Source organism: Oncorhynchus masou, chromosome 20 (genome assembly GCF_036934945.1).
Source record: "Oncorhynchus masou masou isolate Uvic2021 chromosome 20, UVic_Omas_1.1, whole genome shotgun sequence".
Taxonomy (NCBI): Eukaryota; Metazoa; Chordata; class Actinopteri; order Salmoniformes; family Salmonidae; genus Oncorhynchus; species Oncorhynchus masou.
Genome location: NC_088231.1, coordinates 14,991,978 through 15,017,526, shown reverse-complemented (window position 1 = coordinate 15,017,526; position 25,549 = coordinate 14,991,978). Strand labels below are relative to the sequence as shown.

Below are 25,549 nucleotides of genomic sequence, written 5' to 3'. Positions count from 1 at the left end.
CCATTATATACAGTCCAGAGTAGGGCACAACACCGGCCCCATTCTATACAGTCCAGAGAAGGGCACAACACCGGCCCCATTCTATACATTCCAGAGTAGGGCACAACAACACCGGCCCCATTCTATACAGTCCAGAGTAGGGCACAACACCGTCCCCATTCTATACAGTCCAGAGTAGGGCACAACACCGGCCCCATTATATACAGTCCAGAGTAGGGCACAACACCGGCCCCATTCTATACAGTCCAGAGTAGGACACAACACCGGCCCCATTCTATACAGTCCAGAGTAGGGCACAACACCGGCCCCATTCTATACAGTCCAGAGTAGGGCACAACACCGGCCCCATTCTATACAGTCCAGAGTAGGACACAACAACACCAGCCCCCATTCTATACATTCCAGAGTTGGGCACAACAACAACGGACCCATTCTATACATTCCAGAGTAGGGCACAACAACAACGGACCCCATTCTATACAGTCCAGAGTAGGGCACAACAACAACGGACCCCATTCTATACATTCCAGAGTTGGGCACAACAACAACGGACCCCATTCTATACATTCCAGAGTAGGGCACAACACCGGCCCCATTCTATACATTCCAGAGTAGAGCACAACACCGGCCCCATTCTATACAGTCCAGAGTAGGGCACAACACCGGCCCCATTCTATACATTCCAGAGTAGGGCACAACACCGGCCCCATTCTATACATTCCAGAGTAGGGCACAACAACACCGGCCCCATTCTATACAGTCCAGAGTAGGGCACAACACCGGCCCCATTCTATACAGTCCAGAGTAGGGCACAACACCGGCCCCATTCTATTCTGACTGGTCCACAGACAACCCCATATGAGCATTGTCTGTTTCAAGCGTGAATACAATCCCATTTCCTTTTTCATACAGTAATTGTCACGTTCTGACCTTAGTTCTTTTGTTATGTCTTTGTTTTAGTATGGTCAGGGTGTGAGTTGGGTGGGTTGTCTATGTTAGTTTTTCTATGATTTGCTATTTCTGTGTTTGGCCTGGTATGGTTCTCAATTAGAGGCAGCAGTCAATCATTGTCCCTGATTGAGAACCATATTTAGGGAGCCTGTTTTCTATTGTGTTTCGTGGGTGATTATTTTCTGTCTTTGTGTATGTCACCAGACAGGACTGTTTTGTTTCATATCATTCTCGTTGTTATTTTTGTTTTAGTGTTCTGAGTTGAATAAATATCGTCATGAACACGTACCACGCTGCGCTTTGGTTCGATCCTTGCTACTCCTCGTCAGAAGAAGAGGACGAGCGTGACAGTAATGCTGATCAAACTCTGATCATATATCGGTCATACATTATAGATCCTCCTCAGGTTGGAGATTAGTAGATTCTAATGATGGCAATTGACAGAAGAAACGTCCTGTTTTTTTTGTGACTGAAATAGCTAAATAAAACGTACCGTTTTTAACTGTGAGCGAAAGTCACACCTATTCCCTTCAGATCCTCATGTTTGGAAATACCCAAGTAAGGTCTGGACTGGAGAAATCCAGAAGATCTAATCCAAGTGTATGATGTTGTTGACAGTAGGTGATTGTGTAGAGAGCCCTGTCTGTCCAGATGTTCCTGTTACAGTCTATCACTCTCTACTTTCCTGGAATCCTCCATCTGAATTGGATTACGAGTTGTTTTTTGCAGCTGGTCTGGAGCGTGTGGTGAGATGGGCTGTCGACTAACTGACTGACTGTCTGAGTGACTGTCTGACTATCTGACCGACTTACTGACTGAATGTCCGAGTTACTCACTGTCTGAGTGAGTGACTGACTGACTATCTGACCGACTTACTGACTGAATGTCTGAGTGACTGACTGTCTGACTGAGTGACTGTCTGACTATCTGACCGAGTGACTGACTGTCTGAGTGAGTGAGTGACTGACTGACTATCTCACCGACTTACTGTCTGACTGAGTGACTATCTGACTATCTGACCGACTGTCTGTCTGACTATCTGACCGACTGTCTGACTATCTGACCGACTGTCTGACTATCTGACCGACTAACTGACTGTCTGACTGACTCTGACAATCTGACCGATTGTCTGACTATCTGACTGACTGACTCTCTGTCTGACTGACTGACTGTCTGAATATCTGACCAACTGTTTGACTGACTGTCTGTCTGATTGTCTGACTGACTGTCTGTTTGACTGTCTGACTGTCTGACTGGCCCATCAAAGCAGGGTTGTGTTTGAGATTGACAGACAAGAGCTGTCTTTGGTATTGAGTTGTGTATCATTGCTTTTTAATTTGATCTCCTTTTCCGTTCATGGAAAGGGAATCTCATCCCAGAATGGCGGGAAAACCTGTTAGAGAGAGAATGGTTCTGGGAAAACCTGTTAGAGAGAAAATGGTTTATTTCAAATTCAATAATTTACCATTTACAAAGTCATAAATACACAATAAAATCTACAACTTAAAAATACATATTTTCTGGTACTGTAACGTACAGTACCAGTCAAAGTTTGGACACACCTACTCATTCAAGGGTTTTTCTTTATTCTTTACTATTTTCTACATTGTAGAACAAGTGTGAAGACATCAACACTATGAAATAACACATATGGAATCATGTAGTAACCAAAAAAGTGTTAAACAAAACAGATTATTCAAAGTAGCCACACTTGGCCTTGATGACAGCTGTGCACACTCTTGGCATTCTCTCAACCAGCTTCATGAGGTAGTCACTTGGAATGCATTTCAATTAACAGGTGTGTTGTGACAAAGTAGGGGTGGTATACAGAAGATAGCCCTATTTGATAAAAGACGAAGTCCATATAATGGCAAGAACAGCTCAAATAAGCAAAGAGAAATGGCAATCCATCATTACTTTAAGACATGAACGTCAGTCAATCTGGAACATTTCTAGAAAGTTTGAAATTTTCTTCAAGTGCAGTCGCAAAAAACATCAAGCGCTGTGATGAAACAGGCTTTCTTGAGGACCACCACAGGAAAGGAAGACCCAGAGTTACCGCTGCTGCAGAGGATAAGTTCAGAGAGAAGAGACCTGCTTGGGCCAAGAAACACTGGACATTAGACAGGTAGAAATCTGTCCTTTAGATGTGTTAGAGAGTGAAGGAAAAGTAGCCAACAAGTGCTAAGCATATGTGGGAACTCCTTCAAGACTGTTGGAAAAGCATTCCAGGTGAAGCTGGTTGAGGGAATGCCAAGAGTGTGCAAAGCTGTCATCGAGGCAAAGCGTGGCTACTTTGAAGAATCTAAAATATAACACTTTTTTGGTTACTACATGATTCTATGTGTTATTTCATAGTTTTGATGTCATCACTGTTATTCTACAATGCAGAAAAGAAAAACCCTTGAATGAGTAGGTGTGTCCAAACTTTTGACTGGTACTGTATATATATACCGCACAGGAGCTGGTGGCACCTTAATTGAGGACATCGGGCTCGTGGTAATGGAGTGAGTGGAATTTGTGGAATGGTACTATGTGTTTGATTCCATTCCACCTACGCTGTTCCAGCTATTATTATGAGCTGTCCTCCACTCAGCACTCTCCACTGGTATACAGAATACATGTAAAGGTCAGGTAAAGATCACATAACAACACTGAGACAACGTTTTTACTATCCCTTTCCAAACATAACCCTTCCCATCCCCCTGTCCACCCATGGAAAAGTCGAGAGAGAAAGAGAGAGACATCTGTCCTCTCTTCTTCAGTCCTCTGAATGTTCTCCCTCTCCACCTGTGGAGAGACCTGCAGGCCTAAACTGGAAGTGACGTTGCTGCTATGCAGTTGGTGGTGATGACAGAGACAGAGAGAAAGGCATAAATATTACTAGAAAATATTCCTATTCAAGAAAATCACAAGTGAAATATACTGAGACACAGCTTAGCCTTTTGTTAATCATCCTGTCATCTCAGATTTTCAAAATATGCTTTGCAGCCAAAGCTAGACAAGCATTTGTGTAAGTTTATCGATAGCCTAGCATAGCATTTTGTCCACCTAGCAGCAGGTAACTTGGTCACGGAAATCAGAAAAGCAATCAAATTAAAACGTTTACCTTTGATGAGCTTTGGATGTTTTCACTCACGAGACTCCCAGTTAGATAGCCAATGATAATTTTTTCCAAAAATATTATTTTTGTAGGCGAAATAGCTTTGTTTGTTCTTCACGTTTGGCTGAGAAATCGACAGAAAATTACTGTCACGAAAACGCCGAAAAATATTCTAAATTAGCTCCATAATATCGACAGAAACATGGCAAATGCTGTTTATAATCAATCTTCAAGGTGTTTTTCAAATATCTATTCGATAACATATCCACCGGGACAATTGGTTTTTCAGTAGGAACGATTGGAAAATTGCTACCTCTGTGTTTTACGCGAGAGTCACTCAGAGCCATCAGGTGACCACTTACACAATGTAGCCGCTTATGGTTATTCTTCAACATAAATGCGTAAAACTACGTCACAATGCTGTAGACACCTTGGGGAATACGTAGAAAAGTAATCTGGTTGATAGCCCATTCACTGGTCAATAGGGACGCATTGGAACGCAGAGCTTTCAAAACACGAGGCACTTCCGGATTGGATTTTTCTCAGACTTTCGCCTGCAATATCAGTTCTGTTATACTCACAGACAATATTTTTACAGTTTTGGAAGTGTTTTCTATCCTAAGCTGTCAATTATATGCATATTCTAGCATCTTGTCCTAACAAAATATCCTGTTTACTTTGGGTACGTTATTTTTCCAAAAATGAAAATACTGCCCCCTAGTCACAACAGGTTTTAACAAACTATAGTTTTGGCAAGTCGGTTAGGACATCTACTTTGTGCATGACACAAGTCATTTTTCCAACAATTGTTTACAGACAGATTATTTCACTTATAATTCACTGTATCATATTTCCAGTGGGTCAGATGTTTACACACACTAAGTTGACTGTGCCTTTAAACAGCTTGGAAAATTATAGAAAATGATGTCATGGTTTTAGAAGCTTCTGATAGGCTAATTGACATAATTTGAGTCAATTGGAAGTTTACCTGTGGATGTATTTCAAGGCCTACCTTCAAACTCAGTGCCTCTTTGCTTGACATCATGGGAAAATGAAAAGAAATCCAAGACCTCAGAAAAATTTTTGTAGACCTCCACAAGTCTGGTTCATACTTGGGAGCAATTTCCAAATGTCTGATGAAGGTACCATGTTCATCTGTACAAACAATAGTACACAAGTTTAAACACCATGGGACCACGCAGCCGTCATACCGCTCAGGAAGGAGACGCGTTCTGTCTCCTAGAGATGAACGTACTTTGGTGCGAAAAGTGCAAATCAATCCCAGAACAACAGCAAAGGACCTTGTGAAGATGCTGGAGGAAACAAGTACAAAAGTATCTATATCCACAGTAAAACGAGTTCTATATTGACATAACCTGAATGCCGCTTAGCAAGGAAGAAGCCACTGCTCCAAAACCGCCATAAAAAATCCAGACTACGGTTTGCAACAGCACATGGGGACAAAGATCATACTTTTTGGAGAAATGTTCTCTGGTCTGATGAAACAAAAATATAACTGTTTTGCCATAATGACCATAGTTATGTTTGGAGGAAAAAGGGGGAGGCTTGCAAGCCGAAGAACACAATCCTAACCGTAACGCACGGGGGTGGCAGCATCATTTTGTTGGGGGTGCTTTGCTGCAGGTGGGACTGGTGCACTTCACAAAATAGATAGCATCATGAGGCAGGAAAATAATGTGGATGTATTGAAGCAACATCTCAAGACATCAGTCAGGAAGTTAAAGCTTGGTCGAAAATGGGTCTTCCAAATGGACAATGACCCCAAAGCATACTTCCAAAGTTGTGACAAAATGGCTTAAGGACAACAAAGTCAAGGTATTGGAGTGGCCTTCACAAAGCCCTGGCCTCAATCCTATAGAAAATTTGTGGGCAGAACTGAAAAAGCGTGTGCGAGCAAGGAGGCCTACAAACAGCTCTGTCAGGAGGAATGGGCCAAAATTCACCCAACTTATTGTGGGAAGCTTGTGGAAGGCTACCTGAAACATTTGACCTAAGTTGAACAATTTAAAGCCAATGCTACCAAATACTAATTGAGTGTATGTAAACTTCTGACCCACTAGGAATGTGATGAAAGAAATAAAAGCTGAAATAAATCATTCTCTCTACTATTATTCTGACATGTCACATTCTTAAAATAATGGTGATCCTAACTGACCTAAGACAGGGCATTTTTTACTAGGATTAAATGTCAGGAATTGTGAAAATCTGAGTTTAAATGTGTTTGGCTAAGGTGTATGTAAACTTCCTACTTCAACTGTACTTCCTCCCATATGGCTGAAACACAATGCTGCTCCAATGTGGTGTCATGGGAGTGGGCCTGGCCCTGGTCAGCAGCAGGCCAGACAGAGGATATCTGCCCTCAAGCCCAGGTTTACCTTGATGTAGCTTATCTCTCTCTTTCTCCATCTCTCTCTCTCACACACACACACACACACACACACACACACACACACACACACACACACACACACACACACACACACACACACACAATAAAACACATACCCTCGCATACATACCTCTCCCCTCCCCTTACACCGCTTTTTAAATTAATAAATGTGTTTGCGTGGCTAGGCTAAATATAGGAGGAGCTTTCAGCTTCCCTGGCAGCATGGTTAGCAATAGCAGGCCTCCAATGGCACCCGCACACACACACACACACACACAACCATCACTGCCTGTTAGTCTGTAGTAGTAGTACTAGTAGTAGTACTACTAGTAGTAGTAGCAGTAATAATAGTACCAGCAGTAGTAGTGGCAGTAGCAGTAGGGGAAGTAGTAGTAATAGTAGTAGTCATTGTAGCAGTAGTAGTAGCAGCAGCAGTAGTAATAGTAGTAGTAGTGGTAATAGTAGCAGCAGTAGTGGTAATAGTAGTAGTAGTAATAGTAGCAGCAGCAATAGTAGTAGTAGTATTAGTAGGAATAGTAATAGTAGTAGCGGTAGTAATAGTAGTAGTAGTAATAATAGCAGCAGCAGTAGTAATGGTAGTAGTAGCAGTTGTAGTAGTAGTAGTAGTAGTAGTATCAGCAGCAGTAGTAGTAGTAGTAGCAGCAGCAGTAGTAGTAGTAGTAGTAGCAGTAGTAGGAATAGTAGTAGTAGTAATAGTAGTAGTAGTAATAGTAGTAGTAGTAGTAATAGTAGCAGCAGTAGTGGTAATAGTAGTAGTAGTAATAGTAGCAGCAGCAGTAGTAATAGTAGTAGTAGTAGTAGCAGTAGTAGGAATAGTAATAGTAGCAGCAGTAGTAATAGTAGTGGTAATAGTAGTAGTAGCAGCAGTAGTGGTAATAGTAGTAGTAGTAATAGTAGCAGCAGCAGTAGTGGTAATAGTAGTAATAGTAGCAGCGGCAGTAGTAATAATAGTAGTAGTAATAGTAGCAATAGTGATACTAGCAGCAGCAGTAGTAATAATAGTAGTAGTAATAGTAGCAGCGGCAGTAGTAATAATAGTAGTAGTAATAGTAGCAATAGTGATACTAGCAGCAGCAGTAGTAGTAATAGTAGCAGCAGCAGCAGTAGTAATAGTACGAGTAGTAGTGATAGCAATAGCAATGGTAAGTGTTAGTATAGTAGTTGTAGTGGTAGTAGCAGCAGTATTAATAGCAGTAGTAGCAGTAATATTAGCAGTAGTAGTAGCAGCAGTAATCGTAGTAGAGCAGTGGTAGTAGTAATATTAGCAGTAGTAGTAGTAGTAGCAGCAGTAATCGTAGTAGAGCAGTGGTAGTAGTAATAGTAGTAGCAGTAGTAGTATTAGTAATAGTAGTAATAGTAGTAGCAGCAGTAGTAGTACTATTAGAGGTAGTAGTAGTAGTAATAGTAGCAGCAGTGGTAATAGTAGTAGTAGTAGTAGTAGCTGCAGTAGTGGTAATAGTAGTAGTAGTAATAGTAGCAGCAGCAGTAGTAATAATAGTAGTAGTAATAGTAGCAGTAGCAGTAGTGATACTAGCTGCAGTAGTAATAATAGTAGTAGTAATAGTAGGAGCAGCAGCAGTAGTAATAGGAAGAGTAGTAGTAATAGCAGTAGCAATGGTAAGTGTTAGTATAGTAGTTGTAGTAGTAGAAGTAGCAGCAGTAGTGGTAGTAGCAGCAGTATTAATAGCAGTAGTAGCAGTAATATTAGCAGTAGTAGTAGTAGTAGCAGCAGTAGTGGTAGTAGCAGCAGTATTAATAGCAGTAGTAGCAGTAATATTAGCAGTAGTAGTAGTAGTAGTAGCAGCAGTAATCGTAGTAGAGCAGTGGTAGTAGTAATAGTAGTAGCAGTAGTAGTATTAGTAATAGTAGCAGTAGTAGTAGTAGTAGCAGCAGTAGTAGTACTATTAGAGGTAGTAGTAGTAGTAATAGTAGCAGCAGTAGTAATAATAGTAGTAGTAATAGTAGCAGCAGTAGTATTAGTAGCAGTGGGAATAGTAGTAGTAGCAGCAGGAGTAGTAGTAGTAGTACTACTACCACTAATAGTAGTAGTAGTAGTAGTAGCAGTAATAGTAATAGTAGCAGTAGTAATAGTAGTAGCAGTATTAGTAGTAGTAGTAATAATATTAGTAGTAGTAGTAGTAGTGGTAGCAGTAGTTGTATCGGTAGTAGTAGTAAACAGTAGTAGTAGTAGCAGTAGTTTTAGTAGTAGAAATAGCTGCCATAGTAGTAGTATTAGTAGTAGTGTTAGCAGCAGTAGTAGTAGTAATAGTAGCAACAGTAGTATTAATAGTAGTAGTAGCAGTTGTAGTAGTAGTAGCAGCAGCAGTAGCAGCAGCAGTAGTAATAATAGTAGCAGTATTAGTAGCAGCAGTAGCATTAGTAGTAGTAGCAGCAATAGTAGTAGTAGCAGCAATAGTAGTAGTAGTAGTAATAGTAGTAGTAGTAGTAATAGTAGTAGTAGTATTAGTAGCAGTAGGAATAGTAGTGTAGTAGTAGCAGCAGGAGTAGTAGTAGTAGTAGTAGTAGTAGTAGTAGTAGTAGTAGTAGTAGTACTAATAGTAGTAGTAGCAATGGTAGAAGTAGTAATAGTAGTAGCAGTATTAATGGTAGTAGTAATATTAGTAGTATCAGTAGTAATAGTAGTAGCAGTAGTAATAGTAGCAGTAGTAGTAATAGTATCAGTAGTAATAGTAGGTGCAGTAGTAGTAGTAGTAGTAAACAGTAATAGTAGTAGTAGTAATGGTAGCAACTGTAGCAGCAGCAGCAGCAGTAGTAGTAATAATAGTAGTAGTAATAGTAGCTGCAGCACTAGTAGTAGTAGTAGTACTAGTAGTAGTAGTAATAGTGTAACAGATGTGAAACGGCTAGCTAGTTAGCGGTGGTGCACGTTAAATAGCATTTCAATCGGTGACGTCACTTGCTCTGAGACCTTGAAGTAGTAGGTCCCCTTGCTCTGCAAGGGCCGCGGCTTTTGTGGAGCGATGGGCAACGATGCTTCGTGGGTGACTGTTGTTGATGTGTGCAGAGGGTCCCTGTTTCGCGCCCAGGTATGGGCGAGGGGACGGTCTAAAGTTATACTGTTACAATAGCAGTAGCAGTGGTAATAGTATTAGTAGCAGTAGTAGTAGTAGTAGTAGCAGTAGTAGTAGTAGTAGCAGTAGTAGTAGTAGTAGTAGTAGTAGCAGTGGTAATAGTAGTAGTAGTAGTAGTAGCGCAGTAGTAGTAGTAGTAGCAGTGGTAATAGTATTAGTATTAATAGTAGCAGTAGTAATCGTAGTAGTATTAGTAGTAGTAGTGGTAGCAGCAGTAGTAATAATTGTAGTAGTAACAGTAGTAGTAGTAGCAGCAGTAGTAATTTTTATTTACCTTTATTTTACTAAGCAAGTCAGTTAAGAACATATTCTTATTTTCAATGACAGCCTAGGAACAGTGGGTTAACTGCCTGTTCAAGGGCAGAATGACAGATTTGTACCTTGTCGGCTCAGGGATTCAAACTCACAACCTTTCGGTTACTAGTCCAACACTCTAACCACTAGGCTACCCTGCCGCCCTAATAGTAGTAGCATTAGAAGTATTAGTAGTAGCAGTGGTAATAGTAGGAATAGTAGCAGTACCTGACTCAGTGGGTGTACAAATATGATACTTGTGTGTGTATTTTTGTCGTGGTGGATAGATACAGTATATAACGTTTAAAATAAATGGATGTACAATAAAGCAGAGATTTATGTGGGCACCTGAAAAGTGGGTAGGCTATACTATCCTCAACCAAATGCTACTTGCTTCCATCTCTGCTGATATCTTCAAAAGGAATATGAACTATTGAGTCCCTGGTCTCTTATTTCCCCTCCAGAAGGAGAGAGTGGGCTTGTTTCTCCTGGTGAATTGGTGTCAGGGGACCTCAGTGAATAGGGCACATTTGTCATGAATTTCACCTTGCATTTCCTCTTTTATTGGCCTGGGTGTCACTAGCTGATTCCTGCACTTAAAGCTGTTTGTTGCTGAGTGTTTTATATAACATTCTTTTGATAATATAAAAACCCAGTGTAGTCAATAAAGTTCTGTTTCCTTTCAAGTGTGGCCAAATCCTACCTCAACAATTCTGCTTTGTTGGTTTAATTACATTTATGTTTTATGTGTATTTTCTTATTCAACTAAATCATTTGGATAATGAATGTTATTGGATAATGCAGATAATTCTATGTTACGGCCCCATTGATATGGCAGAGTTCTATGATCTAATGTCCTTTCTAACATACTTCCCAGAATGCATGCCTTCATTCTACTTAGTTTGCTAGTGTTGATATTGAAACAGAGGTCTCTCTGATTTTTTTTATTTTTTTTTTATTTCACCTTTATTTAACCAGGTAGGCTAGTTGAGAACAAGTTCTCATTTACAACTGCGACCTGGCCAAGATAAAGCATAGCAGTGTGAACAGACAACACAGAGTTACACATGGAGTAAACAATTAACAAGTCAATAACACAGTAGAAAAAAGGGGAGTAGGTAGGCGAATAATTACAATATTGCAAATTAACACTGGATTGATAAATGATCATGTACAGGTAGAGATATTGGTGTGCAAAAGAGCAGAAAAGTAAATAAATAAAAACTGTGGGGATGAGGTAGGTGAAAATGGGTGGGCTATTTACCAATAGATTATGTACAGCTGCAGCGATCGGTTAGCTGCTCAGATAGCTGATGTTTGAAGTTGGTGAGGGAGATAAAGGTCTCCAACTTCAGCGATTTTTGCAATTCGTTCCAGTCACAGGCAGCAGAGTACTGGAACGAAAGGAGGCCGAATGAGGTGTTGGCTTTAGGGATGATCAGTGAGATACACCTGCTGGAGCGCGTGCTACGGATGGGTGTTGCCATCGTGACCAGTGAACTGAGATAAGGCGGAGCTTTACCTAGCATGGCCTTGTAGACGACCTGGAGCCAGTGGGTCTTGCGACGAATATGTAGCGAGGGCCAGCCGACTAGAGCATACAAGTCGCAGTGGTGGGTAGTATAAGGTGCTTTAGTGACAAAACGGATGGCACTGTGATAAACTGCATCCAGTTTGCTGAGAAGAGTGTTGGAAGCAATTTTGTAGATGACATCGCCGAAGTCGAGGATCGGTAGGATAGTCAGTTTTACTAGGGTAAGTTTGGCAGCGTGAGTGAAGGAGGCTTTGTTACGGAATAGAAAGCCGACTGACATTTGAGAGTGGTTATGTGACGGTAACAGGGCCGTGTGTACAGGAAGTTATCTGGAGAATGGCTGCTGACTGTAATGGGACAGTGTTCATTGTGACCCCACTGCTGTCAATTCCCAGAAGACATAACACAGTGACATCATTGGCCCTCTCTCCTCGCACGGCCAATGTTGTTCTGCCAATAGAGAGAATCACTCCGTTTCCTTTGGAGGGTAGCTAGTTGCATTCCAGGCAAGATTCGTGGAAACACTGATATCTCTTCCTTCAACTGTCCACTTGAAGGGAATATGTTGAACTCTGTTTGTCTATGTTAGAAGTGTTATGGATTTCATTAGCATTGGTTTAATCTCCATCTTCCTCCTAGGTGTACTGTTCAGAAGTTCTGTCCTGAAGCTTTGAAGACTACCCAGCCATCTCAGTGGCACCTAAAAAAATACAACAGCAGCTTCTATCCTCCAACTTTTTCCCTCACCAAGTGGACTATCTCTCCATTGTAAAACCCAACCCCGCACACTCACGTGTAGCGTCCCGACAACGCCACGGTCGCAAGAGGCGACAGACACGAACGTCACCATGAACGTCACCTCCCTGTTCTCCTTCACCAGTCCGGCCGTCAAGCGCCTCCTTGGCTGGAAACAAGGAGACGAAGAGGAAAAATGGGCGGAGAAAGCCGTGGACGCGCTGGTGAAGAAACTGAAGAAGAAGAAGGGAGCAATGGAGGAGTTGGAGAGGGCTCTGAGCTGCCCGGGTCAGCCCAGTAACTGTGTCACCATCCCTCGCTCCCTGGATGGAAGACTCCAGGTGTCCCACAGGAAGGGCTTACCCCATGTTATCTACTGTAGGGTGTGGAGGTGGCCTGACCTGCAGTCTCATCATGAGCTCAAGGCTCTGGAGTGCTGTGAGTACCCGTTTGGCTCCAAGCAGAAGGATGTCTGCATCAACCCGTACCACTACAAGAGAGTGGATAGTCCAGGTGAGTGGGGAGGGGGTATTATAGCATTAGAGTAGAGGTCGACCGATTATGATTTTTCAACGCCGATACCGATACCAATTATTGGAGGACCAAAAAAAGCCAATGCCGATTAATCGGCCAATTTTTATTTATTTATTTGTAATAATGACAATTACAACAATACTGAATGAACACTTATTTTAACTTAATATAATACATAAATAAAAATCAATTTAGCCTCAAATAAATAATGAAACATGTTCAATTTGGTTTAAATAATGCAAAAACAAAGTGTTAGAGAAGTACAAGTGCAATATGCGCCATATAAAAAATCTAACGTTTGAGTTCCTTGCTCAGAACATGAGAACATATGAAAGTTGGTGGTTCCTTTTAACATGAGACTTCAATATTCCAAGGTAAGAGGTTTTAGGTTGTAGTTAATATAGTGTTTATAGGACTATTTCTCTATACTATTTGTATTTCATATACCTTTGACTATTGGATGTTCTTTTAGGCACTATAGTATTGCCAGTGTAACAGTATAGCTTCTGTCCCTCTCCTCGCCCCTACCTGGGCTCGAACCAGGAACACATCGACAACAGCCACCCTCGAAGCAGCATTACCCATGCAGAGCAAGGGGAACAACTACTCCAATTCGCAGAGCGAGTGACGTTTGAAACGCTATTAGCGCGCACCCCGCTAACTAGCTAGCCATTTCACATCGGTTACACCAGCCATTAGGCTGATAGGCTTGAAGTCATAAACAGCGCTGTGCTTGCGAAGAGCTGCTGGCAAAATGCACGAAAGTGATGTTTGAATGAATGCTTACGAGCCTGCTGCTGCCTACCATCGCTCAGTCACACTGCTCTATCGAATCAGACTTAATTATAACATAACACACAGAAATACGAGCCTTTGGTCATTAATATTGTAGAATCCGGAAACTATAATTTCTAAAACAAAACGTTTATTATTTCAGTGAAATACGGAACCGTTTGGTATTTTATCTTAACGGGTGGCATCCCTAAGTCTAAATATTATTGTTACATGGCCTTCAATGTCATAACTACGTAAAATTCTGGCAAATTAGTTCACACTGAGCCAGGCTGCCCAAACTGTTGCATATACACTGACTCTGCGTGCAATGAACGCAAGAGAAGTGACACAATTTCACCTGGTTAATATTGCCTGCTAACCTGGATTTCTTTTAGCTAAATATGCAGGTTTAAAAATATATACTTCTGTGTATTGATTTTAAGAAAGGCATTGGTGTTTATGGTTAGGTACAGTCGTCCAACGATTGTGCTTTTTTCGCGAATGCGCTTTTGTTAAATCATCCCACAGCGTTGCATTGATTATATGCAAGGCAGGACACGCTTGATAAACTAGTAATATCATCAACCATAACTAGTGATTTATGATTGATTGATTGTTTTTTACAAGATAAGTTTAATGCTAGCTAGCAACTTACCTTGGCTTACTGCATTCGCGTAACAGGCAGTCTCCTCATGGAGTGCAACGAGATGCAGGTGGTTATAGCGTTGTACTTGTTAACTGTAAGTTTGCAAGATTGGATCCCCCGAGCTGATAAGGTGAAAATCTATCATTCTGCCCCTGAACAAGGCAGTTAACCCACCGTTCCTAGGCCGTCATTGAAAATAAGAATGTGTTCTTAACTGACTTGCCTAGTTAAATAAAGGTATACAAAATAAAAATAAATAATTCAATAAATAAACAAAAAAAATCTGCAAAATCGGTGCCCAAAAATACCGATTTCTGATTGTCAAGAAAACTTGAAATCGGCCCTAATTAATCGGCCATTCCGATTAAACGGTCGACCTCTACATTAGAGGGTTTATGTTGTGCTGAAAAGTTAACGTAAAATTATCATCAAGGATGATGTGCTTTTTCAAACAGTTTCTCCACTAGATCTTTCCAGCCTAATTCCCCATTTACTTCATGTTTGATTTATGACCCCTTTCAAAATGTGTTTGGATAGTTCCTACATTTCCTATGATCCTTCACATCACTCTTGAACATGAAACATCAATGGTGAACCATACACATAACCCCATAACATACCCACCCCAGCAGCCTGTTCCTCCCGTATCATCAGCTGTATGTTATCTCGTCTCTGCTCGTGGCTTTCCCCCTCCCATGGTTTCTGCAGATGTTCTCTCCTTTCCCCCCCTTTCATATCCTCCCCATGTCAGCCAGGTGTTCTAATCTGTCTGAACTGAGAGTCAGGAGAAACAAAACACCACCACACACTATAGATATGCCTCAGAAATATCAGCTGTGTGTGCGTGTACTATATTTATGCATGTGTGTGCGTGTGCCTATACGCATGCACGTGTGTGTGTGTACGTGTGTATGTGTGGGTGTATGTGAAACCGAAAGATATTTGTTTCCCTAATGGACAGGGGGCATCAAATGTCCTCGTTTGTCTGTCTGCTAAGCAGAAGATGAGGCCCAGCTGACTAGACAGAAACAGCTGTCCACAGGGTGCTACAGGAAGGGGGGCGAGTGTGTGTGTGTAGCAGGAAATTCCAGCCGGGGAGAAAGAGGGCTTTGTTTTTGGCATGCTCTGTGCGACCGGTCAGGCCGGGGAACACACACACCACACACACGTGGTGTTTCTCTGAGGAAGAAGGGGACAGGAAGCAACACACAATGGGAGGGAGGAGCGGATGCCCGCCTCACACACTTGTTTTAACAACTGGGCTGTAGCACCTGTCCGTCCACACCTCCCCCATCACACACACACACACACACACACACACACACACACACACACACACACACACACACACACACACACACACACACACACACACACACACACACACACACACACACACACACACACACACACACACACACACACACACACACACGAGAGACAGACACAGACAGAGCTAGTCCAAAAGCAGTAACACCAGGATAGAACAGATAACATGAAACGCCCTGACACTAGTTTTATATAGAACAATAGCCAGGGTTCAGACTCGATCTTGGGATTTGGTTATGCAATAGTATTCAATAGGAGATAAATAATAATTAGAATTTAAAACACAACTTTTGACCAGTAATCTTTCTCATTGTAGCATTTTATTGGGATAGGGGATACCTAGTCAGTTGCACAACTGAATGCATTCAACCGAAATGTGTCTTTTGCATTTAACCCAATCAGAGAGGTGTGGGGGTCTACCTTAATTGACATAATTGGCACCTGGGGAGCAGTTGTTGCTGGGGTTTAACTAACTGCCTTACTCAAGGGCAGAACGGCAGATTTTTCACATTGCCAGCTTGGAGCTTTGAACCAGCGACTTTTCAGATTACTAGCCCAACGCTCCTAACTGCAGGGCTACCTGCCTCCATTGACAAAACTCTTAGTTTCAGTATTATTTAATGATATATTAATTACCTATTTGTGGATATTGGTGGAACAGATCTCTAGTGGTTTATATCTGATCTCATACCTCTGAATGGACCTCACATCACCATCCAGCCACAATCATATTTTTCTCCATGTGATAGATTCTTCATAAATGGACTCACTCACCTCAGAGATGTTTTCTCTGAACAGGATGTCTGGTACAGAGGCCAAATACTGCTGGCTAAACCAACACGCTGCAAGCTGCAATTCCAAAAATGCAGGGGCATCTGCAAATGTGCACTGCGAATAGAGAGAGAGGAGGAGGGAAAGAGAGAGACAGAGAGAAAGAGAGGCATTTTATGATGCTGTAATTAAAGAACTCTGTCCATCCTGGCTCTGTGTGTGTGTGCGCGCTAACTGGACTCATGGGGCTTAGGGACACAAAGAGAGGGCTAACCCCCTACCATCGCTACCCACAATACCCTTGCTAGCAGGGTCAGCCTTTGCATCATAGCAGGTATTCAACTAAAAAGGCTCTGAACATCTCAATGGGGAATAATAATAGGTCTGCTGAGTTGTAAAGGCTAGAATATTTAATGATTGGAATATTGATTATAGAGCAGAGTGTATATGGATGTGCCTTTCATTTGAAACGTGAACTGGCCTCACCTATTATGAATGTGTTATATAGTGTCTATCTATGCAATGGTGCAAGAGACCCGGCAGCCATTTTGTGCAGATTCGGGCCATAACTTACCATTCAAAGTAGTATAGAGATACAGAAACTGCTCCTGTAACTAACCTTGGGTCGTGTTCATTAGAGTACACAACAGAAAACATTTAACAGCAGAAAACAAAATGTATTTCTTATTGGGCAAGTCCAGGTTGTCCCTCCATGTTTCTGCCTGTTTTCTTCGGTTTCATGCCAACTGAACATGACCCTGATGTCCTCTCTCCTTCCCCTCTGTCTCAGTGCTGCCCCCGGTTTTGGTCCCACGGAATAGCGAGTTCAATGCCAAACACAGCATGCTACCACGCTTCCGCAACCCTCTGCACCAGAACGAGCCCCACATGCCCCAGAACGCCACCTTCCCAGAGTCCTTCTCCCAGGCGAACACCCAGATGAACTTCCCCCAGACACAGACACACTCCCCTGGGGGGAACAGCTACCCCGGCTCCCCCGGTAGTGGCAGCAGTGCAACCTTCCCCCACTCCCCCACCAGCTCTGACCCAGGCAGCCCATTTCAGATGCCAGGTGAGCCGCCAGGTCAGATGCCAGGTACAATTCACTAATAACTTTTATAACGGTTAGTGTGGTAACAATGTATTGAATTATGCCATCGCCCTCTTGAGTATCTACACTGTGTACAAACATTATGAACACCTTCCTAATATTGAGTTGCAGACCCTTTTCATCAGAACAGCCTCAACTGGCTGGGGCATGGTCTCTACAAGGTGTCAAGATCATTCCACAGGGATGCTGGCCCATGTTGTCTCCAATGCTTCCCACAGTTGTGTCAAGTTGGCTGGATGTCCTTTGGGTGGTGGGTCATTCTTGATACACACAGGAAACTGTTGAGCTTGAAAAACCAAGCAGCATTGCAGTTCTTGACACACTCAAACCAGTTCGACCTGTCACCTACTACCATACCCCATTCAAAGGCACTTCAATATTTTGTCTTGCCCATTCACCCTCTGAATGGCACACATACACAATCCATGTCTCAATTGTCTCAAGGCTTAAACATCCCTTATTTAACATGTCTCCTCCCTTTCATCTACACTGATTGAAGTGGATTTAACAAGTGACATCAATAAGAGATCATACATTCACCTGGATTCACCTGGTCAGTCTGTCATGGAAAGAGCAGGTGTTCATAATGTTTTGGACACTCAGTGTATATGTGTGTGCTTGGCAAATGGCTGATCCAATATAAACAATGGAATAGACGAAGTAGCAATAGACTTGCTGTAGGTGATGACAGTAAGTAAAGGATGTATGACAGGAATATTCAGGTAGCTGTACTTTATAGGTCAGCGTTTCCCAAACTCGGTCCTCGGGACTCCAATGAGTGCACATTTTGGTTTTTGCCCTAACACTACACAGATGATTCAAATGATCAAAGCCTGTTGGCTAGTGTTAGGGCAGAACCTTAAACGTGCACCCCTTGGGGTCCCGAGGACTTTGGGAAACCCTGGTGCAGGGTAGCATGTTGAACTAAACCAAAGGCTCTAAAACAGATCAAGCTGGTAAGTCAACGTTCTGTATAGAGTGACTTTCTCTCTGGTTTAAACCCCCTCCAACCCCTCTCCCTGCCCTCCTCCAGAGACCCCCCCTCCAGCCTACTTACCCCCAGAGGAGCGGATGACTCAGGACTGCCCTCAGCCCATGGACACCAACCTGATGGTCCCCGCGTTGCCCCTGGAGATCAGCAACAGGCCAGGTAATCAGCTGTGACATCACCCTCTTAGAGCTGTCAGCGCCCCACCAGCTCGTAGTACAGGTGCAAGGGGTTTTCTGGGTACAAGTACGCAACCATGACACACTGCTTTTTATTTGTCGTGGTGAATCAAACTCAGTTTTAATAGGCTATGTAGTTGAAAGTAACACTTGAAAAGTATTCGTGGTTGTTGGGGTTTGTGGCAGTGTTTATTAAAGTTCTCATGCATGCTGTAAAGCTAATAAGAAAAATGGATCTAGGTGCTTTATCCCTCTGTTAAAATAAGGGTGATTCATGTGATGACCTTCAAAATTGCACATCATGAGTTGGAAAAGATTAGCTAGAAAACAATATCCTTCATATATTAATATAATTAATATAATATTAATATATGAATTAAAAGGGAATTTTATATGATCATTAATGCAGGGTAAATGGAAAATAACATGAATGCGTATCCATGTTCAGAAAAGCAGAGTATCTCGCACCATTTTGAGGCATTAGGTTTTAGATTTTAGTATGATGAACACAAAAGCGTCAGTCTATACATGCAACCCAGAGGAAAGATCAGAGAGTCTGCCAATTAAATCTGGTCTCAGAGCAGATTTTACGAGGCCTTTAAAAGCTTCTGGCTGACATCATCTCTGCCGGTGGTAATTAACTGAAAACTCGTTAAGAACTTGTTAAGAATTGGCCTCACTAATTACATCCAACTTTTATATCTGAAACACTTGTTTCAAATTTAAAAAAAACCTTGTTGAGAACCCTTGTTTGCTACTACCTACCTCAACTGTGGTTCAGTCAATCGTTAGTTGCCGTGGAGATCTGGCATTCCTACACATCACACATCTGAACAGCCAGTCCATACGCAAAAGTCATGTAATGCCACTAGTCATGCAGGCTGTTTACATGGCAAAAGATGATGTGTCAAAGGGGTTTGATTTTTGAAGTTGAAGCAATTTTGGAGTGTCTACAGTACACAGTCTGTGGATCCTTTCAGCAGCCAAGGTATTGGGCAGAATTGTACAAACTGTTTACGCTCGCTAAAACCAGTATTGCAATCTCCTTACCAATTTCCCTATATAATTGTTACGCATCCAGTCACAGTAGTATCCCCACCCACACAGATGGATATTGCAATGGGTGTGGAGAAATACTCCCTGGAAGTGGTGATTGGGGAATTTTCTGTCCTTTATTTGGTCTATGCTTTTCCTAGATCCATCGGCCCGGCCCACAATGGAAACGGCCCTCTAGAACACTACTACAGCTGTAGTAGTGTTCTAGAGGGCCGTTTCCATTGTGGGCCGGGCCGATGGATCTAGGAAAAGCATAGACCAAATACACCTGATGGCCGCTACTCTCAGCAGAGGATGTTAGGGAGGAGTATGCCGCTTGGATAAACTCTCCCTCCCTCCCTTAGAGAGAGGGAGCCAGCTGGCATAAAGCTCACCCAAGATACCGGGCAGAGAGAGACGGCACCAGGCGGGCACTGGCTTGGTCTATTGACTGACTGCTTGACTCAATAAATACTGATCCCAGACCAGACTAGACTGCCCGCAGTCAGTGGACAGTATTTGATCAAGACTGGCCCTGTCCAGACTGACCACAGTCAGCATTGATTTTCTGTTTCTGTTGTATGCAAACATGACCTATAGCTCTCTGTGTACTCAGACTTAATGTCACATACCACACATTTCATACACCTTTCCCACGTTTTGTCATCAACATACAAATCAACATTTTTTCTCTCTAATCCTAGTAGGAAGGAGATGAAAGATGAACATCTGCTATATCAGACTGCAGCTCAAAGTCAGACTAGACAGACAGACTTTAACAGAACAGAAGGCTTGATGCTCATGAGCCACTCCAGTCAATCTATACGTGCCTGCTTAAATGTGTGTGTGTGTGTGTGTGTGTGCCTGAGTGTGTGCCTGAGTGTGTGTGTCTGATCACACACATCTCACCCTTTCTGTGTGTGTTTGACATCCTGTACAGATGTTCAGCCGGTGGCCTATGAGGAGGACAAACACTGGTGCTTCATAGTGTACGACAAGCTGAACAACCTCCCTCTCGTCCTTGTCTCCTCTCCTCCCGTTCTCCTCCCGTTCTCCTAGATGTTCAGCCAGTGGCCTACGAGGAACCTAAACACTGGTGCTCTATAGTGTACTACGAGTTGAACAACCGGGTGGGTGAGGCGTTCCAGGCCAACTCTACCAGCGTCCTGGTCGACGGCTTCACCGACCCGTCCAACAACCGCAACCGTTTCTGCCTGGGCCTCCTCTCCAACGTCAACCGCAACTCAACCATAGAGAACACCCGGCGACACATTGGCAAAGGTAAAACTGGCCATGGATGGGAACACTCTTATATTGCCTTATATTATCCCAAATATAAGGCCATGGACACACTGTCCACAGGACTGGTTCAATTGTTAGTGTCAGTGTGTATTTTTTTATTTGTATTTATTTCACCTTTATTTAATCAGGTAGGCTAGTTGAGAACAAGTTCTTGTTTACAACTGCGACCTGGCCAAGATAAAGCAAAGCAGTACGACAAAAAATCAATCAATTAAGAATGCAAGCAAGTTGCCAAAGGCAAGGATATTCTATTCCATTCTAATCTAGCGTACTCTACTCTACTCCATTCTAGTCCCATGTAACCCTCTCTTCCCCTCTCCCCAGGAGTCCACCTGTACTATGTGGGTGGTGAAGTGTATGCTGAATGTCTGAGTGACAGCAGCATCTTCGTCCAGAGTCGGAACTGTAACTACCACCATGGCTTCCACCCCACCACCGTCTGTAAGATCCCCAGCGGCTGCAGCCTCAAGATCTTTAACAACCAGGAGTTTGCTGAGCTGCTGGCCCAGTCCGTCAACCACGGGTTTGAGGCTGTCTACGAGCTGACCAAGATGTGCACCATCCGCATGAGCTTCGTCAAGGTAACCGTCATAGACATACATCCCATAATATAGAGAATATAATGTTAAATGTTTCAGAATGAATAATGGGGTCATGAGATGAAGACGAGGAAATTCAAAGAATAAAGTAAATGCGATTGAGAAAGAGCCATGATGATAATACCTGTCCCTAAAGAGAATATCTCTCTTCCTCTTGCTCTCCCAGGGCTGGGGTGCAGAGTACCACCGCCAGGACGTGACCAGCACCCCCTGCTGGATTGAGATCCACCTGCACGGTCCTCTGCAGTGGCTGGACAAGGTGCTAACCCAGATGGGCTCCCCCCACAACCCCATCTCCTCTGTGTCCTAGACGAAACTGTCCCTAGGCCCCAGGGCTGTCCAAACCCAGCATTTAGGTTCCAGTGGAGGGGTGGGTTTCAGGGTGGGGGACAATTCTAATTGAAATCAGTCAATTCAGGAAGTAAACTGGAATTTTAAGAGAATCTAAATAAAAATAGGAAATTCAGTTTATTTACTGTATTGACTGAATTGAAATGGAATTGACCCCAACCCTGGCGGGTTTGTACTTGAGGGATTATGTCTGAAATTGGGCACATTGCAGACTGGGATGTGTGGGGGGGAAGCATCTGGAAGATACTTGATCTTTGTGACCAACTGTAATAATTATCAATCAGACTCGAATCATTATAAACTAATCATCAATTCAGCATTACGCAAAGTATCCTCCTCATATGTGGCCCATATTCAGAAAGAGTCAGAACGAGGATCAGTTTGGCCTTTTAGATCATAGTGAATAAATGTATATGGACTGGGGGGACCTGAACATAGATCAGCACTCTAATACGTGAATATGGGTCCCTGATCTTGTTCTGGCCGTTTTCCCTTCCCCTGTTTTTTGGGTTATCATTGGAAACCCATACAGCCAGTTTCATGTGTTGCTACAACGATAATGTGTACAGATTGGAAGGATTGGAAGACAACCAATATGGATGAAAAAATTGAAATATTATGTTTCTTATGAACATATTTAGAACTTTGGAAGATAGAGGTCAGTAAATACTAATGTCTCCCCCAGAACCCTAAAAATGTTGTGTTTTTTTTAAGGTTTTGGCAAATAAAAAGAGTTGAAGAAAAAGACCCCTACATAAAATCCCTTTAGATTATTTACAAACCCTGTCATGTGGAGAAATCAGGAGAGGTCATTAGTGGGAGCGGGGCGGGAGAGTGAGGTGGGCATTGTGGGATTGTGCTCACAGGACATACGATTTAAAACATTGTATATAAATAAATATTTCTCTTGTGTTACACCCGTGTTACAACCTGAATTAAACTATTTTAATCGTGTTTTAGGCATACTCAACATTAGAGCAAAGTGCTGTGCAGTCGGTGTTGCAAACGCGTAGTTTGGTTTAGTGTCGCAAATCACTGTTTGGCTTGTTTAGGTAGTGACTGAAGATTGACACTGAACAGATACAGAGACGGGCACAAGCGTATGATAGTTCAGTTTGACCCTAGCTGTGCATGGTACAGCAAAAAAAGAAAATAATCAATTGTAGAGTCACATAGAACCCCACAGTGGAGGTGTCATAATACCCATAAAACCTAGTGTTCAAACAGGGAAATGGTTCCAATCATTTTTCCCATAGGGGATTTTAGAAACACTTCAAATAAGGGCTATGTTTTGTGTAGGCTTACCCTGGCGTGACGTTTTTGATAACCATATACATTTCTCTTGGACAAGGTGACTTTTATCAGTATATTACGCTATTTACTCTTAGATTTACAAATCCCTTCAAGCTCCTGTACTCATCGCTGATACCTTTGCTAACAGGTATTGTCAATTTAGAACTTACACAAGACAGTTTACAGAATTGTTCATTTAAAGGAATATAACCAATTTATTCATTACTGCATTTAGCTAACATTAGTTAATCCAGAGATTCTTATCTTTGCCTCCATTGGCAGGCTCGTCCAGATCATCACGGCATTTGTAGTTCTTTATGATAGCCACATTAGCGTTTCATTTTTGGGGCGAATATATTACTAAAAGTCACCTTGTCCTAGAGAGATTTACACGGTTATCAAAATGTCACGCCAGGGCAAGCCTTCATGAAATACAGCCCTCATTTGAAATGTTTCTAAAATCCTTTATGGGAAAATGAATGGTGGAAAAACGATTGGAACCATTTCTCTGTTTGACCGCTAGGGTTTATGGATATTATGACACGTGTGGTAATCTATTGAGGATATATCTCTTCTGTTACATTCTCTAAAGGCATCAACTCAGCAAAACTTACAAAAAGACAGTTAATAAAACAATGGCATCCTTCAGAACTTGTTGACCGAAAAAAAACATTAGTTTCACTGGTGAGTACGTTACTGATGGCCCTAATACATGATTTGATCATTTTATAAAAATGCAGACTGTTTTTGTCTTTCAATTATTTTAGGATTAGAAAACCCCATCCGCTATTACAAGTTGTATTGATTTTTGTATTTTTTGAATATGTTTTCTTGTTGTTTCTTGTTATCTGCACTTTCACAGACTGTTGCCTCTTCTCTTAGTTTTTTTGTTTAGTTTTTTCTTTGCGCTGTTTTTGCTGAGTAGTACTCCCAGAAAGCAGTTTTATTCCATGAATATCAAGTCTCTACTGGAAGATTCAATAAATAAAGTTGTTTCATTACCTGTGTCCTTATATTGTTTTCATTTTTTAAGAATAAAAGAACGTTAATGTCAATGTCCAAACTAAAGTTAATGTCCACGGATGTCAACACGTGTAATGTTGGTATCATAAACTACATAACAGTTTCAAGTTGACGCTCAAGAAAGTTCTGTATAAATATTGCATAAGAGCCCATTTAAGCTTGATCTGAAATGTGATCGGAGGCGCGGTATGGGTGGTGTGGCGCAATCGCGGAGGCTCTAGAGGCACGCAGAGGCCAAATTGAACTCTACCCCATCGCTGTGCTCCTCTCAAATGTTGTAACAAATGCGGATGGCTCTCTATAGCTCCGCATTGACATGATTTGTTAATGGTAGGTGGGGGCGAGAGGTTCTGTATAAACACAAACTCACTTCCTTGAAAACTTCCTTCACAACTGCTCTGCGCTGCTTGGTGAAGCCCAAGAATGCCCTGACTTCTGCAGAGGCTGTATCACCATAAATGCTGCATGGCCAATGCAGACGTCCTAATGGCCATGTAGCGCCTTTAAGCAAACAGAAGAATACACCATGATGATGTTTAGCCTCAAATAACAAAATCATTCATATTTAGTCAAGAATGCATATCTTGCAATTATGATTATTTGAAGGGTGAGTTCTCATATTTTTTTTTACCTTTACTTAACTACGCAAGTCAGTTAAGAACAAATTCTTATTTTCAATGACGGCCTAGGAACAGTGGGTTAACTGCCTGTTCAGGGGCAGAACCTGTTCGGGGGTTTGAACTTGCAAACTTCCGGTTACTAGTCTAACTCTCTAACCACTAAGCTACCCTGCCGCCCCATATGAGGAGAATGAGTGTGGATAGAGGAGTGGTGTGACCAGATATAGTAGAGGCTGATGGGAGGAGCTATAGGACTGGCTCAAATTGTACTAGCTGGAATAAAATGAATGGAACCGAATCAAACACATCAAACAGCTCCTCCCATCAGCCTCCTCTGATATAGACTGGGGCCATGGTATTGGAAGCACACCTGTTGCAAGGCCCTTAGGTATAAAAACCTTTGGATCACCCTTGGGGAGTTGGGACATGAAAACAACACATTTTCAATTGACACATGCAATTGACACAATTGACACAGCCATAGGACTGTGAACAGGTAATCAAATGGCTACCCAGACTATTTGCATTGTGTGCCCCCCCCCAACCCCTCTTTTTACACTGCTGCTACTCTCTGTTTATATGCATAGTCACTTTAACTATACATTCATGTACATAGTACCTCAAAAAAACTCAACGACACCATTCTGACACCATTCTGTATACTTCTGGTCCTTCTTTGGACACTGTGTTAACTAACCTCCAGATGAGCTTCAATGCCATACAACACTCCCTCCATGGCCTCCAACTGCTCTTAAATACAAGTAAAACTAAATGCATGCTCTTCACCCGATCGCTGCCCGCACCTGCCTGCCCGTCCAGCATCACTACTCTGGACAGCTCTGACTTAGAATATG

The 25,549-nt window shown here is 42.3% G+C and overlaps 1 protein-coding gene across 2 annotated transcripts in view; it reads left to right on the top strand.

The window, feature by feature from the left end:
• smad1 (SMAD family member 1) overlaps positions 1–24,053 on the top strand; it is a 29,098-nt gene extending 5,045 nt beyond the window's left edge. Inside the window, exons 2-7 of one of the 2 annotated variants that reach the window (XM_064926474.1) lie at positions 12,045–12,653; positions 16,985–17,266; positions 18,339–18,455; positions 20,567–20,788; positions 21,134–21,390; positions 21,575–24,053. In XM_064926474.1, the coding sequence (XP_064782546.1) occupies positions 12,254–12,653; positions 16,985–17,266; positions 18,339–18,455; positions 20,567–20,788; positions 21,134–21,390; positions 21,575–21,718 (1,422 nt within the window). In that variant the 5' untranslated portion in view covers positions 12,045–12,253 and the 3' untranslated portion in view covers positions 21,719–24,053. Of the gene's footprint in view, positions 1–12,044; positions 12,654–16,984; positions 17,291–18,338; positions 18,456–20,566; positions 20,789–21,133; positions 21,391–21,574 lie in introns of both variants that reach the window. The other variant, XM_064926473.1, reaches the window with a different exon arrangement.
• The last annotated feature ends 1,496 nt before the right edge of the window (positions 24,054–25,549 follow it).